Consider the following 14,959-nt stretch of genomic DNA (forward strand, 5'->3'; position numbering starts at 1 on the left):
TTACATACAGTCTCTTTCAAAATAAACGCACTATGTCAGTACAAGAATGCGATTTGACCTTTTTTTTCCTCCAACAACAAATGCTCATGGTTGGGTTTAGGAAAAAAGAACAGGGTTTGGCTCCATAATCTTACGCGACACGAACACCAGATAAAAGTCGGTGTCATGGACAGCTACTACAGTGACCGCAAACTTGCTTGACGACTTAGCTAAATGCAAGTATGACGCCGAAAATATTAAACTGTGTGGACTTTGAACAAATGACTGAGGAGAAATCTGGACCTTATGGCTGGACCTATGACATTTACAATTAAAGATAAGATAGCCTAAAGCCCTGTTGGACGGGATTAATTTAACGTGGAGACGTGGGGTAAAATAATTATTACCAGGAATTTTAGTCCTGTCCGAACTCGCCATGTCTGTTATCATTACATATAATGTCAGTAAAAATTATGGTGACTTGTACCTTCTGTAAAATGGTCCGGAGAAAACCCCCCGGGTAATAGTAATCCCGTGCGAACGCGATCCTCTGAAAAAATGTATGTAAATATTTCGTCATGTCCTGTTTACAACCATTTTTCCGCGTTTACATCTAGTTTTGCGCGTTTTTTCGATGATGGAGGCGCTATAAGAAGCAGTCAGTGTTAGTGGACATTCTTCTAATGATCGCATAGCACTACGTGGGAGACCAATCAAAAAGGTCATTGCGTACACACAATCCTGATCATGGGCAATATTTCATAGTGGGCTAATCATTATTTATTATTATCCTTCAGCTGATGCTTACAGGAAGCAACGTAGCACGCACATGCCGACAGGAAGGTGACGCCAGGGCGCAAACCGAGTGACGACTCCCATCTCTGGTAGAATTACGGAGATTTCTTGTCTTGTGCGAATCGGACATTTATATTACAGACATCCAGTGGTAAACTGACATTAGTCCACATCCCTATGTAAAACTAACTAACTGGTGTGTGTGTTTACTGTTGTTTTAGTGTTGTAAGGGCAAGGGTGAATGCAGAATCTCAGCACACCTGAAGGCACAGGTGCATAGGAAGAGGGCGTAACCCAAAACGTGTCCACAAAATCAAAGAAAGGTTCCCGCTCACTGTATCGCTCTCAGTCAAACATTTATTGGCGTAACGTTTCGGTCGATGTGACCTTCATCAGACATATCAGAAAACATCTCTGCCCTACATATATGTACATCCCCGGTGGGTGCAGCTGACCAATCCGAGGACTAGGGGGCTCAACCTTTTTGATGAGTCTCACCTGTCAGAGGGCGATAACATTCAATTAACAGGTACATCAGAGTTTTTACATGATATGAAAATTTTTTTTTTTTTTTTTTTTGTATATACATTTTTTATATAAAGATGAAAACACTATAATCCCTCGCAATGAAAGAGTTGAAGGGCAGAAAGTTTATAAAAGGTGTAACCATTAAAAATTGGAGCAAAAATGTTGCCACACACCAGTTTTAACTGTCTCTATGTCCCCATTCAGCACATCTCAATTTTCTTATTTATTTTCACTACTTCTTGTTGTTTTATTTTATTCTATTTTATTTCATTTTGTTTTATTTTGTTTTTAATAAGGCCAAAATCCGCTTACTATACACTCCTATAAAACATTAAATTGTAGGCTATTTGTGTTGCATGCTGATAAAAGTCGTTTCTTATAAGTCCAAAATAAAAACACCAGCCGTTTACAGGGTAGGTAACCGAAATAACTTCAAATAGACTTCATAATAACTTATAAAACTTTTGCTCTTTATTTTTTTATCGTCTACTTCCTGTTTTGACATTTTTGTCGATATGCGCATGCGCAGTATTTCCTCTCTGCTGTCAGTCTGCTGGAGACGGGAACCATCTTGTCCGCATACGATCTTTGTCAGGATCAACAGCTGGGTGGAACTCCGACAAAAAGTTGCCTCAATGACATTTTCCATGGGGATGGCAGTTTGACTGTGAGACAAGCTAGCCGTTGTATTAACTGTGTGTGTTTTACCCCGCGGTGCCATGGATTTTAACGTGAAACGGTTAGCTGCAGACGCCGGTACTTTCCTGAGCCGCGCGGTACAAGTAAGTTTCACCGTCTAGTTCATGGAAGTTGATGCTAACCAACGTTAGCTGCTAGCTAACAGTCAGTTAGCGTTAGCTCGTATGCTAAACAGCTAACGCCTCTTATTGTGTTGCTAAGTGGCCTGTTATCATGAGAGAGAAAACTGTATCCTGTAAAGTCAGCTACACTTTAGAGTGCACTTTGAAAAGTAAAGCTACTTCTTAATATTATAGCCAACACTTAACTCAATGTAACCAAATTAAAGCAGGCCTCAGAAAGCATTAAATAGAGCTAACAACATTAGCTTTACAGATAACGTTTACTTTGTCCAGCTTGGCACCTTCCGTTAAACCTCCCTCAGCCACTCACTCTTACTACTTTAGTGTTTCACTTTCCAGGGGACAGTTTGTGTGCACACTTTAACCTGATATTTTCTCTTTCAGTTCACAGAGGAGAAACTTGGCCAGGCTGAGAAGACAGAGTTGGATGCTCATCTGGAGAACCTCTTGGTCAGAGCTGAGAACACCAAGCAATGGACGGAGAGGATTATGAAGCAGACAGAAGTCTTACTACAGCCCAACCCAAGTAAGACCACTCAGGAGTCTGTGATGGACTGTCACACACAATGCACACACACTGGACCCCCTTTTAGACCAATGTAGGGGGGTTACCCACAGGTGCTTTACCTGTGAACCCAGCAACTATTCAGTCATGATAATCAGAGTAATATCTGATGTAGATGTGTCGACAAATCATACAGGAATGTGAGAAAGCCAGGGGTCACAAAAAATCCTGAGCATCTCTGAGATGTTGTCTGACATACATCAGTAGGTAGGGTGCCTGTGAAGTCTGTAAGCTCAGCTGTGCATCCTCCTCACTTCACACCATGATGCACAACCACAGCAGAGGCACAACAAACACAGACAGACCAGCTGCTGCTCACAGTCTTGTGTAACGGTCCTGCACACTGTAAACTGGATTTGTTCTACTTTTTCTATGTATCCATACAACATACCAAGCACACACGTGCCGACCGTGACTGTCAGTGTCCATCCGCGTGATGTTGTAACATTTTCTTCACGGTTGTCATGAAAGCTTCTATTTTAGTTAATAGACGTAAGGCAGGCTGTCCTAGAGTCACTGCCTATGTTTGGCTCCCCTGCTGTAGTCTTATGACTTTGTAATTAAGTTTTCTCGTGGCGATCTGCAGATGTCCGGCTAGAAGAATTTGTGTACGAGAAACTGGAGAAGAAAGCCCCTACGCGAATGAACAACCATGAGCTGCTGGGCCAGTCCATGATTGAGTCAGGGAATGAGTTTGGCCCTGGCACTGCCTATGGTGAGTGATACACTGAGCTGCCTGACATACTGGGACTTACTTGAACATTACCCCCTGCTGTAGTCTGGCTAGTGTGGTCTGTGGCTCATACCAGTGTTATATGTGACTTCTTGCTGCCTCTTTCAACTACAGCACACTGTACACATCCACAGGCCTCTATGTCCTCTGAAGACGGAAGTAGGCCTTTGTTGAGATCATGGTGCCACATTGTAAAGTCTCCTGTCCAGTGTTGAGTTGTGAGTGAAACTGTATTTGTGTTGCTGACCATTACAGGAAATGCTCTGATAAAATGTGGGGAGACGGAGAAGCAGATTGGCGGAGCAGAGCGGGAGTTAATCCAAAGTGCTGCCATCAACTTCCTGACACCTTTCAGAAACTTTCTAGAGGGCGACTTCAAAACCATCCTGGTGAGTTGGACTGCTGGCAACAGGTCTGGATTCACTTTCACTTTTCACTGAACTTTGCACTTTTATCTTGAACTGACTCTCAGCACTAGTGGCTGTAGAGTATACACAGGAAAGTGGCTTTCCCTTTCTATTTTACAACCAAGTTGAGATGTCACACACACTTAAATAAAAACAGACTGTGATCAAAATAAAAAACAAAGACAGATTTTTCCCCCCCTGTTTTACATAAACAGCTGCACAACATGGAAATGAAAAAATGATATAAAATAAATAGCAGGGCTGTACGTTAACTTTTTGTACACAGCACTGGAGCTACAGAGGTTTAAAGGTTTGCAGCACAGGACACTAAACAATAACATGGCTATAAAGGTATCAAGTAGGTCTAAATCCATTGTAGGAACAATTAGGAATCTTTGTGGGTGGAGTTAAAAAGTTGTTTTCCATCTGTTGGCCTTTTAAAATGAATCTAGTGCTGGAAAATGATTTAAATCTTTTTAATTAATTAATCTTATTTATGCACAGAGCATCAACAGAGAGGCCGAGGGAGGGAAGGAGCGAGACACTTTGTCACTATATGAAACGACTGTGTTGTCGCCTGCATCCAGGCGCTGTCTTCATGTCACACATTAGACTACAACCACCAAGAAGAACGGCGACGCACTATGATCCACCTCACACACAAACTAGCAGTTCAGCGCTGTATCGCACGTGTTACTTTAATAATCTCTCAGACTGATTTAGCGTAGCATGTGCAACATACAGACCGATGTCACACTGTAGACTAATGAACGGAGATTAAACAGAGGAGCAGCTCTGTGTCTCTCTGAGTGTTGATGGAGAACTTGTGAGTGAGTGAGTGGGGCAGAGCTCTGTGGAGAGCGTGAGAGAGGAGAAATGAACACTGGTGTTTGTTATGTAACGCAGCTTGACCCTATATCGATATAAACTGTGTTATCTAAATTTATATCTTGCCTGAAAATACATAGTTGTTATAACCCCTAGATGTGGCACCTATTTGAATTAAAACACAGAAACTGGCCCAAACATTACTATGATAGGATTTCCTTCCACATGTGATCCGAGCTCAGCAATATGATGCTGACCATGGGGATGAGGTCATTACAGTCGTCACTGTTTGTTTTCTTTGATCGGGTTTCAGTGTTTCCGCTAGGATTTTTTTCAGCAGCGGGGGTGGCGGGGGGAGGGGGTGAGAGACATCCCTTGGCCGAATACCAAGTACCGAATACGGAATGCTGTTGTTTAGTTTTTCATTAGTTTTTGCAGATGAACCCCCTCCAGATTAGTGTTGTCACGGTACCAAAATTGGATCCCACGGTACGATACCAATGAAAGTATCATGGTTCTGAGTAGTATCAGGATACCACAGCGAAAATGAGGCAGATGTGCCTTTTGTCATTTATAAAAAGATAAATCACTTTTCTATAATACATCAATGATATTTCAATGGAATAAATTACTTATTGACTTATTCATACTTCAAAAACAGCATCAATAAGTGATTAACATAGGGGGATCAAAATAAAATAAATAAATGAAATAAAAATCAACCAGCCACCCTCCTCCCCTGACAAGTAAAGAACAGTCCCTAAAGTGCGGTGAGGTTTGTGGGCCGTTATCTGCCACAGAGAAATGTGAACGGCTCATTTCTCCTCTGACACGTCACATACTGTGTGCTGCCATGGCTCGGCTGTTCAGGTACTTTTGGGCAGTCATGACAACAAGTTATTCTAAATGAATGTAGCGGAAACACTGGGTTTTATCAGCTCCAGTTGAAGCTGCAGTGAAGTTTTAGTCAATGCAGTCATTACACTTCCTGTCGTAAGGCTTTTATAGCAGCAGCTACAGCAAGATGGCCTCCTAATGATATGGACATGCAGATGCTTTGATGCTTTACTGTCACCAGATGAGTTTTAGATATTGCAGGGAGGAATGGTAAAAGAAGTGTAAGCAGTGAAGTGGTTTGATGAGGAAATGTACCTTACATATTCAGGGCTCAGTTGCTCAGAAGTAATCTGATCAGATTTTGGCTGTTGGGTTCGATCGAATGTTGAAAATGGGTTGTTCAAAAGAAAAAAGGGACTCTGAAATCGGATTAGCTCATGTAATCCAGTTTTGGTTTTTGATCTGGATTAAACCGTCAGTATATAGTGTTCAAAATGTTTTAGGAGAACTGGGAAAACCTGTGCTCTAGAAAGTCAGGATTATCCTGATCCCAGCAGGAGGGTGGATCCAGGGTGGAGATCAATAACAAAATGTAATAAAAACCTAAACAGGAATAGGCTGAAGTCCCAGGCTGATTTTTTGCCTTTCCTATATTAACCACAGGAAAACCCAGAATATCAACAATACCAAAGAAAGGTTGATCATTTTACATTGTAAGGCTTCAGATTTGATGAGTCCTTGGGCTCCTGCATTCATGTGGATGCTTCTTGACACACTCCACCCACCCAAACACCGTCGCAGACTGAGTAAACCCCCCCTCATGGCAACAGCACTTGTCGATGGCAGTGGCCCCCCAGCAGGACAACGCATCATGCCACATCACAAAAACTGCTCAGGAATGACACGAGGAACAGGAATCTGATCAAACATTTGTGGGACCGTCTCGTACCCCAGAGGTACCCCTGATCCACAATGGGTCCTCTTTGGACCGGACTTCTCTCTGACCTGTTAAGGCATGGACACGATCTCTGGAGGGTGTCCTTTGGTGCCTAGCACCAGGGTGTTAGCTTCAGATGTTTGGACTCCTGTAAGTTGGAGGTGGGGTGCCAGCACGTCCCACAGATGTTTTATCAGTTTGGGATTTGGGGAATCTGGAGGCCAGGACTGCCTTAAGCTCTTTGTCACATCCTGAGTAGTCTTTGTGGCAGGGTGTTGTGTACTGTCCTGCTGGGGGACCACTGTCACTGAGCAGTGCGTATTGTGTATTCGTAAACACAGCCCACTAATCTCATCTGCAAGAAAACAGTGACGGTAAGTAGCACACAATCCTATAAATTCAGTTTTTTGAGAGTTTGCTTGTGTTTTGTCCGCAGAAAGAACGGAAGCTGCTGCAGGTCAAACGCTTGGATCTGGATGCAGCCAAAACCCGGCTAAAGAAAGCCAGGATGACTGATGCCAGAGCTGCGGTAAGCATACACACACACACACACACACACACACACACACACACACACACACACACACACATGTCTGTCAGTGCAACACTTTCATGTATTTAGGTCATTATAATGCTGATTAATAAACAGCGATATTGAATTCTGCTTCTCTAAAATCATGAGCCAGTCGTCTTTAAGAGGAAGAGGAGCTGTCTGGGCGTATCCTACCATCTGTCTGTCTGAAGTCACACAAGTCATGACTGCCACACCAAGTTACACAACATGAAGCCAAACATTTTATCTCTTGTGACTTGCATACAGTCACATGAACATTTATGGGAAGTTTAGACTTCCTTTTTTTCTGGACAGTTTTCTTGCGATGGTGACTTCTTCTTCTTCTTCTTCTGACATCAGGGCTGAATTCTCTTTTAATTTGTCGAGCCGTGGCTCCACATTTAGTTATTGTCAGGGGGCACTGGGGTCCTTGAATTAAAAGATGTAGGGACGCAGAGGAAAACTCAGCCACAAAGATTAGAACTAGAACTTGATAATGATTGTGCCTCTCTCAAGATGCTCACTGTATGTTGTAAAATGAACATTTACATAGCAGCATATGATATTAAATGTTTATTTAATATGCATAATATTGCAGTAGCCGTCTGACTTTGGCACACTGTATTCTCCAAAAGATACAAATACTCCAAATACCTAAGGTTGTTATGCAGAACTAAAGGTTGATCTGCATCATTTTATTGATGTGAAATGATTTAAATCTTTACCGGGAGTAGGTGTGGGAGATGTGGCCAAAATATTCTGCCATTGTATATTTGATTTTATATCACAGTAATTGTTCTGTAAATTCTGTTAAGAAATCATTTAAAATAATCATACCGTACTTCATCACATTGAATTATTTCCTTCTTTTATTTGGAACTTCCATACAAACAAATAAAAAACAACTGCCCACATGAGACAACACCTCTCCTACATGTCTGGCTAAATTACGTTACCTTTGAGGCAGCTTTTTTTTTAGCTCCTGACAGCTGTTATGACCTGCCTTTTTACATTTAACTGGCCAAACTGACAATCAGTGCCAGCTATAAATGAGAATGGGCTGCCAAAATGTTTTGTATGCTGAGCTTTGCTAATAAGAGCAAATGGTTGTACTGTAGAGGCCTGCGTACATGAAGTGTCTTTGGATTTGAGCCAGGTGGTGTATCAGTCATCACCCAGTTGACCCTATAGAGCAGTGGTTCTCAAATGGTTTGCCGCCGTGAGGTCAGTCCAGGTGTGCCGTGGGATTTTGTGATAACCACACATTATTACTGCAGTATTCAGTTGGGCCTATACAAAAAGTTCTGAATTCATTTTTAATTGACTGTATCAGTATGTCGGTGTGCAACTCTAGCTAAAAATTGTAATTTGATTTAATTTGATTAAAAAAACCTTCACAGGGAACCAGTTCGTTGCTGTTTGCGCAGGGGAATTTCAAGTATGTGACATATCAGATGCCCTGATTGGCAGCCAGTGTGAGGGATGATAATATTTAAAAAGAGAAAGCTGTGAGTGGGACAATGGATTGATTTATTGTACAAAGCAAATTACAACAAAGCATCAGAGAGGACGAACTACCATCGAAGGACAAGAGTCAGTAGACAGCATCACGAAAGCTACCTGTCTTATTTTTTCTTATTTTTATTGTCTTACGTTGTGATGAGAGTGCTAACACACGTTAAAGACGCTACAGATATAAATACAGGTGTGCCTTGAGATTCCGGTTTGCCCTTTGGTGTGCCTTGGACACATAAAGTTTGGAAACCACTGCTATAGATCATGATTATTAGGATCAGTATTAAAGAGATAGTGCACCCAAAAATGAAAATTCAGCCATTATTTATTCACCCTCATGCCGAGGAAGGCCCTGGTGAAGTTTTAGAGGCCTCACATCCCTTGCGGAGATCGGCGGGGGAGCGGCTAGCACACCTAATGGTAGACGGCGCCCCAGACTAACGTCCAAGAACACAAAATTGAATCCACTAAGTATCTCCAACATGCTCATCCGTAGTNGGACAGCCCAACATGTCTGAAGACTTTGAAATTGAGGAGGAACAGCATTTCTTTGTTGAGCCGTATTTCTTTGAGCCCGAGTATACGGATGGAACTCAGGCTACGGGACGAAGCAGCCGCCGCAGCTCATAACCCTCAGCCAGCCGCAGAATATCGGAGTCGAGCACTGGAAACCTGGTGGTGTAGTTGTTTCAAATGCAAAGCAATGCCAACGGATAAGGAAAGTCTTTGCTGCTCAGACTGGGAATTGGCAATGCCTGCACTTGAGAATCTGGACATCAGTACTGATTGGACTGCTGCTCTTCAGAGACAGTGCATCACCGATCACCCTGAGCGCGCACACGTGAGCGCGGAGGACAGAGAAGCGGTCAGAGCTACAGGCTACAGTGAGGCTAAAAACAGAGTTCAAATGACGTTTTTCGAAACAACTTTTTATGTCGCGGCTGCAGCACACTTGTTGGAGATAATTTGTGGATTCAATTTTGTGTTCTTGGACGTTAGTCTGGGGCGCCGTCAGCCATTAGGTGAGCTAGACACTTCACCAGGGCCTCCGTCGGCATATGGGTGAGTAGATAATGGCTGAATTTTCATTGTTGGGTGCACTATCCCTTTTAAGTTTGTTACCATGTTGGAGCTTGAGGCTTTTAAACATCACATATATACAGTTGAGATATTTTATGTATGTGCTGATCAAGGCTGTTCTAGTGTTGGAATGTCTTGGTGCAGTTTTGTAGTGAAAAATCAGCGTAGAGCTGACCTGCACATTGTCATCTGCATACAAACCCTACATTTCATTCTAACTGGCACTTTAACAATCTGTGGTTGCTCAAAGTTGCAGCTTGTCTCTCCAGGCGAGACTGTCTCCCAGTTAACAATGTCTCAACATGATATCTCTAATGGCCTCAGTGTTTATCAACTGAGCCAAGACTCAAGAGCAGAGCACGATGGATGTGCCAGTTAGAAAGTAGACGAGACAGATACTGAACTAAGCTGCTGATATTCTAAAACTACTAGAAACAATATCACTAATGAGTGCGGTGGGATGTCAGAGCCTTGGATGGACATTACAACACTGGGCAGTGTCCCAGTGAAGCTATTTGGCTGCAGTCTTCAGAGCATCCAGAGTAAATGAGTGGCTTTAGAGCACATTTTCCACCAATGCTTCAAAAAACAATCTGAGACTCAGTGAGCTTCATCTCCATCACTCTATAAGGAACTATTATTTTAGTCCGATGTTATCCCTGTGGTTAGCAGCGGGGTTGTCTAATAGTGTGTTTAATCTACACAAACAAACATGTGTCCTGTCAACAGTATCTGTGTTTTCTCATGAAGAGGAGAGTAACCATAAAAACAGGAGGTGTAAACAGTGGTTAACCCCAGCACCAGGTCTCCTTTAATCTCTGTTGGCAGATGGTGCTCTGTTACACGGAGACGATGTCACACAGATCACAGAGCGCCCGAGGTGGTTGGGGTGTGTGAAAGCTCAGGGATGAGAAACATTTCTGTGCTACCTTCTACAGAGTGTGGTTTCGTTAAAGCATGCCCATTTCTCGCCCTCACACACACACACACACACACACAGAGTGTAAGGATGTGTTGCGTTGGCTACGGCCGTGCAGCAGCTGTAGCTCTAACTACTGTGTCACTGTTTTCACAAACGCAAAGCAGCAGATGTGAGCAGAGGAAGTGACAGAGGTGAGTGGAATGTTGGAGCCATCTTTGAATTGAACACACACACACACACACAGAGCAAACCCCCTGGTAGCAGTGTCAACAGCTGCCGTCTATCCCTCTCCCCATCTCCTCCATGACACACACTGTCGTACCTCATGGAAAACCTTGAATCCTTTAAACGAGTCCTTAAAGATCCAAACACAAACGTGCTCTCTGTGGCTCTGATGTGAGCTGCGGAGAGTTCAGGACAGTGAGGCCATTGTCCCCGTCCGTCTCAGCTCCGGACCATATGTTTGTTGGACTTTTTTAGCGAGTCTCAACAAGCCATTGTTCAGCAGGTCTCATATTGAATCCTTTGGCTCAGTATGAGGAAAGGGAAACATTTCCCTCAGGACAGAAACATCACGTGCAGTTGTGTCCTTTCCCCCTGTCTCTCCCTGATGTGCGTCTGACTTCCCTCCTCATGTCATTTCACAAGAACATGTACAGATACTGGCATCGATTTGTTAGTCTGAGACATGTTCATCCACTCTCATTCTTAAACCATACGTGCTTTATGTCCTTTGGTATTTAAGGCGTCATCATTTCTCCCTCTCATGTGTGTGTGTATGGTGGTGTTATTGTGTAAATATCAAGTCATTGTTTTGGGTCTTCATCCTCAGGCAGAGCAGGAGCTGAGGATGACCCAGAGTGAGTTTGACCGGCAGGCAGAGATCACCCGACTGCTGCTGGAGGGCGTCAGCAGCACCCATGTATGTAGCCCGGCTCAGCCCGTCGCACCCTCCAGGTTCACATGTGGTTGTTTAAGGCCTTCACTCTCTCAAGCTTCCACTTTAATCATCATATAACCATTAATTAAATAATATAAAGGGGTATCGTCGTAGTGCTGCTGGGTTTTTTTAGGTGCTGTTTATCAGATTGTGTGGATTTCAAATTGAGTTTAACATGTGCAAAGTTTCACTACAAACAACTTTGACTTGCAGTTTTATTCTCTCACTCTTCAGGCACACCACCTACGCTGCCTGAACGACTTTGTCGAGGCCCAGACTACTTACTACGCACAGTGTTACCAGTACATGGTGGATCTGCAGAAGCAGCTGGGCAGGTGAAACACTACTGTCACCTTTTATTCCTTGTGTCCTGAACAGCTCCACACACCTCGCTCACTTCTTAACTCTGCTATCACACTGCAGTATCTGGCATTTTTCTCCAGGCAGGTCACAAAACAAGTCATGTGACATACCAGCGCCACTGGAGCAGCTGGGGAGATGAGGGATAAGAGCAGCACTCATCTCAGTATTCTCAGAACCTGTGTTAGTCATTTCAGAAGTAACAGTGTTTATATTCTCTCTTGCTTTCTGATTCTGCCAGTTTCTCTATGAATGGGTAAATAACCGTCTCAGTTTGAGAGTGTTGATGTTGAATAATCTTCTCCTCCTTTTGTGTGATAAAATCAAACTGTTCTGTTAATGTAGGGCGGTGTAAACTTTTTACCTTTCAGTAAGGCGAACAAATGAAACCTAATCAGCAGGGAGGTCACAGAGAAGCTTTATCTATTCTAACAGAGAGAAATAACAAACAATTGGACTGGTGAATAATATTCTGTATCAGTGAGGAACACCCATCTCCCCCTCCTCCACCAGTTTCCCCTCGTCCTTCTCCAACAACAACCAGTCGTCAGTGTCGGGCGGGGCCAGCATCTCGGTGCCCACCATCCCGGTGTCGGCCTCCCTTCCCAGCGTGTCCGCGGGCCGCGACAGCTCAACGGCATCGGGCGGCTTCAATGAACTGCGGAGCTCCAACGGCAGCCGCAAAGCCCGCGTGCTTTACGACTACGATGCCGCCAGCAGCAGCGAGCTGTCCCTGCTGGCTGATGAGGTGAGACTGAAATAATCATTGCGTCATTATTATTTTGCTTTTTCTAACCTAACATCTTACTAAAAAAAGGAGCCTAGTCTGACACTGTACAGTAGCGGAACATTAGCCACGCCCTTTCCTGGAAAAGCACTGTCTGTTACAAGCATGTGGTTGACTAACAGTGGGCCCACTCTGCTCTTGCGTTTGGGAGCCAACTGTGGCCTGAGCAGGATGTAACCAAGCGTTTCATAAATGTGGAAAACAGTCTGTAAACTTGCTTCATTATGGACATAGACTTTATTACATCACACAGTAATGTCTGCATGTACACTGTGCTGTGCAGGTGATCATAGTCAGCAGCGTCCCAGGCATGGATTCAGACTGGCTGATGGGCGAGCGCGGCACCCAGAAGGGCAAAGTGCCAATCACTTACCTGGAGCTGCTTAACTGAGAGCCTCCTCCTCTTCCTCCTCTTCCTCCTCCTCCTCTGTAACCAGCTGTGATCTCATATTTATATTGTGTTGCAGGGTCAGGCCTCACTTTCTCTTCCATTCACTTGTAGAAAGAGTTGTGTTTCTATGAAAAGGAGTCTCGGTTTTAGCGACTCGAGCTGGAATGAAAACATTTTGAGTGAAGCTGAAGGAAATGGACCCCGATCCCTGACGTGTTCGTATGCAACTGCAGTACATTTCTAAAAAACAAAAACAAAAAAAACCTGCTTCCATGCCTTTTGTGTTTGATGCCATGCGATCTGCAATATGTGCCAGAACATCTCCCAAACGTTATATTGTTCTTTGTTTACAGTATATATCTCAGATGGTGACCTGAATGCTTTTAATACGTTTTCTCAAGTAGCGAAACAGCTGACACATTTTTTAAAAATACAAAAATGCACTTGTTTAAAGTGCAGACTGATGCTGATTATATTAAGTCTTATTTTCTAACTGGTAATCTGGTTGCCTAAAATACCTTCCTTGTTTTTTTTTAACATTATCGAAAGTATTGCACGTCAGCTTTATTCACCTGGACGGCGAGTTAAACGATTCGTTCCAGTGCGTTTGATCGATGCAGACGCAGAATTAGAGAAGTTGTAACCTGCTGATAACCAGACAGTTACAACACCTACATGCCAGTCATCATTAAGTGCCTGTCACAGTTTATCAGCCTTATAAAACCAATTGCCTTTCTCGCAGCTACACCAGCAGTATTGAGACAACTCAGTGTCTTCTCTCAGTGTTGAACCTGAATGCTTTTATTTAAGTTATTGACAATTGGAAACCAGAATTTTGAATTTTTGATATGTTTATCATCTCAAGTCTCGGTTGACTTGTTGACTTTGAAGAAAATGCCTTAAAGTAAAACCCTTTACTTTTTTTTTTACATTACGAACGAAAGTTTCCCCCAAACCTGCATTTCAATTCTGCATTTGAAAAGAAAATCTTGTTACATCCTGGGAGATTTAAGTATATTATTTCATGGCTGCTTTTTGTTTTGTGTGTAACTGACAAGATAGCATCAACTGTAAAATAAATATACAATATGATACATTAAAATAAGGAAAATATCACCTCTCTGTTTTTGGGATTTTATTTATGTATGTGAGTGCACATTTTCAGAAGTTGAGCAAAAGGCTGGCCTTGTTGTTGAGTTCATATGATTCATGGTGAAACCACTAGAGGGCAGGACAGCAACATGATCAGTCTGCTGTGTGTTCTATGTTACGTGACTGGCTGCACTGTTGGTACAAGTGAGGAAATGTTTTGACCATGTCATTTGGTAGAATCATGTGAGACTGAGACACTTTACCGAATTAGAGAAACTGAACTCTTCACCTGAAAAACCCATCCAAGGCTTCCCCAAAGTAAATAGAAAGCTGTTGTTGTTCCATTTTCATCCATTGTCTCATTTAAAAGGGACCACCGATGTTTTTTCCCCAGCAGTCAAAATCACTGTAAGTGTGTCTGTCATTAGGTTATATAAGTTTTAACACAGCGAAACACATTTTCTTTAATCTTCACCTGAATATTACCTTGAACAGTGATGCGGCAGATGATTAAAACTGGGACGTATTAGCTGGAAAACACAATGAGACCATAGCATGAAGCCTCACACTGTCCAAATTAAAAAAGTAAAGTAGTAAATTTGTAAATGAAAATGTTATACATGTGTATCTAAGGTTTTGTGTTGATGCCTTACTTCAATAAAAGAAGCATTAGCACAGTGTAAATCCTGCATTGAAAACCTGACTTAAGTATAAGTACGTAAGTATAAAAGTAGTAGTAGCTCAAGCCATAATAATAGATTATAATTTATAAATTGATCATTATTTTGTATTGTTGAACAAATTAATCAAGTTGAAAATCTTTACTGGTGTACATTGTTCAATTTGTTGAGAACAAAATGATGTACCAACGGTCAGTGGAAACAAAAAT

At 42.6% G+C, this 14,959-nt stretch overlaps 1 protein-coding gene across 1 annotated transcript; it reads left to right on the forward strand.

Moving 5' to 3' along the window:
* The first annotated feature begins 1,857 nt into the window (after positions 1–1,857).
* On the forward strand, positions 1,858–14,094 carry sh3glb1a (SH3-domain GRB2-like endophilin B1a). The gene is made up of 9 exons (XM_050056840.1): positions 1,858–2,084; positions 2,508–2,649; positions 3,275–3,403; positions 3,677–3,810; positions 6,867–6,959; positions 11,333–11,422; positions 11,675–11,775; positions 12,314–12,548; positions 12,871–14,094. The coding sequence occupies exons 1-9, from the start codon at positions 2,022–2,024 to the stop codon at positions 12,976–12,978; spliced, it is 1,095 nt and encodes a 364-aa protein (XP_049912797.1). The 5' UTR covers positions 1,858–2,021; the 3' UTR covers positions 12,979–14,094.
* Positions 14,095–14,959: the final 865 nt, after the last annotated feature.

This window comes from Epinephelus moara, chromosome 11 (assembly GCF_006386435.1).
Source record: "Epinephelus moara isolate mb chromosome 11, YSFRI_EMoa_1.0, whole genome shotgun sequence".
NCBI classification, from domain to species: domain Eukaryota; kingdom Metazoa; phylum Chordata; class Actinopteri; order Perciformes; family Serranidae; genus Epinephelus; species Epinephelus moara.

Excerpts from the sequence above, each read along its gene's own strand:
- sh3glb1a (XM_050056840.1), top strand. The coding sequence starts at position 2,022 with ATGGATTTTAACGTGAAACGGTTAGCTGCAGACGCCGGTACTTTCCTG. Across the intron at positions 3,811-6,866 it reads GCGACTTCAAAACCATCCTG|AAAGAACGGAAGCTGCTGCA; the intron begins GTGAGTTGGACT and ends TTTTGTCCGCAG. Across the intron at positions 12,549-12,870 it reads TGTCCCTGCTGGCTGATGAG|GTGATCATAGTCAGCAGCGT; the intron begins GTGAGACTGAAA and ends TGTGCTGTGCAG.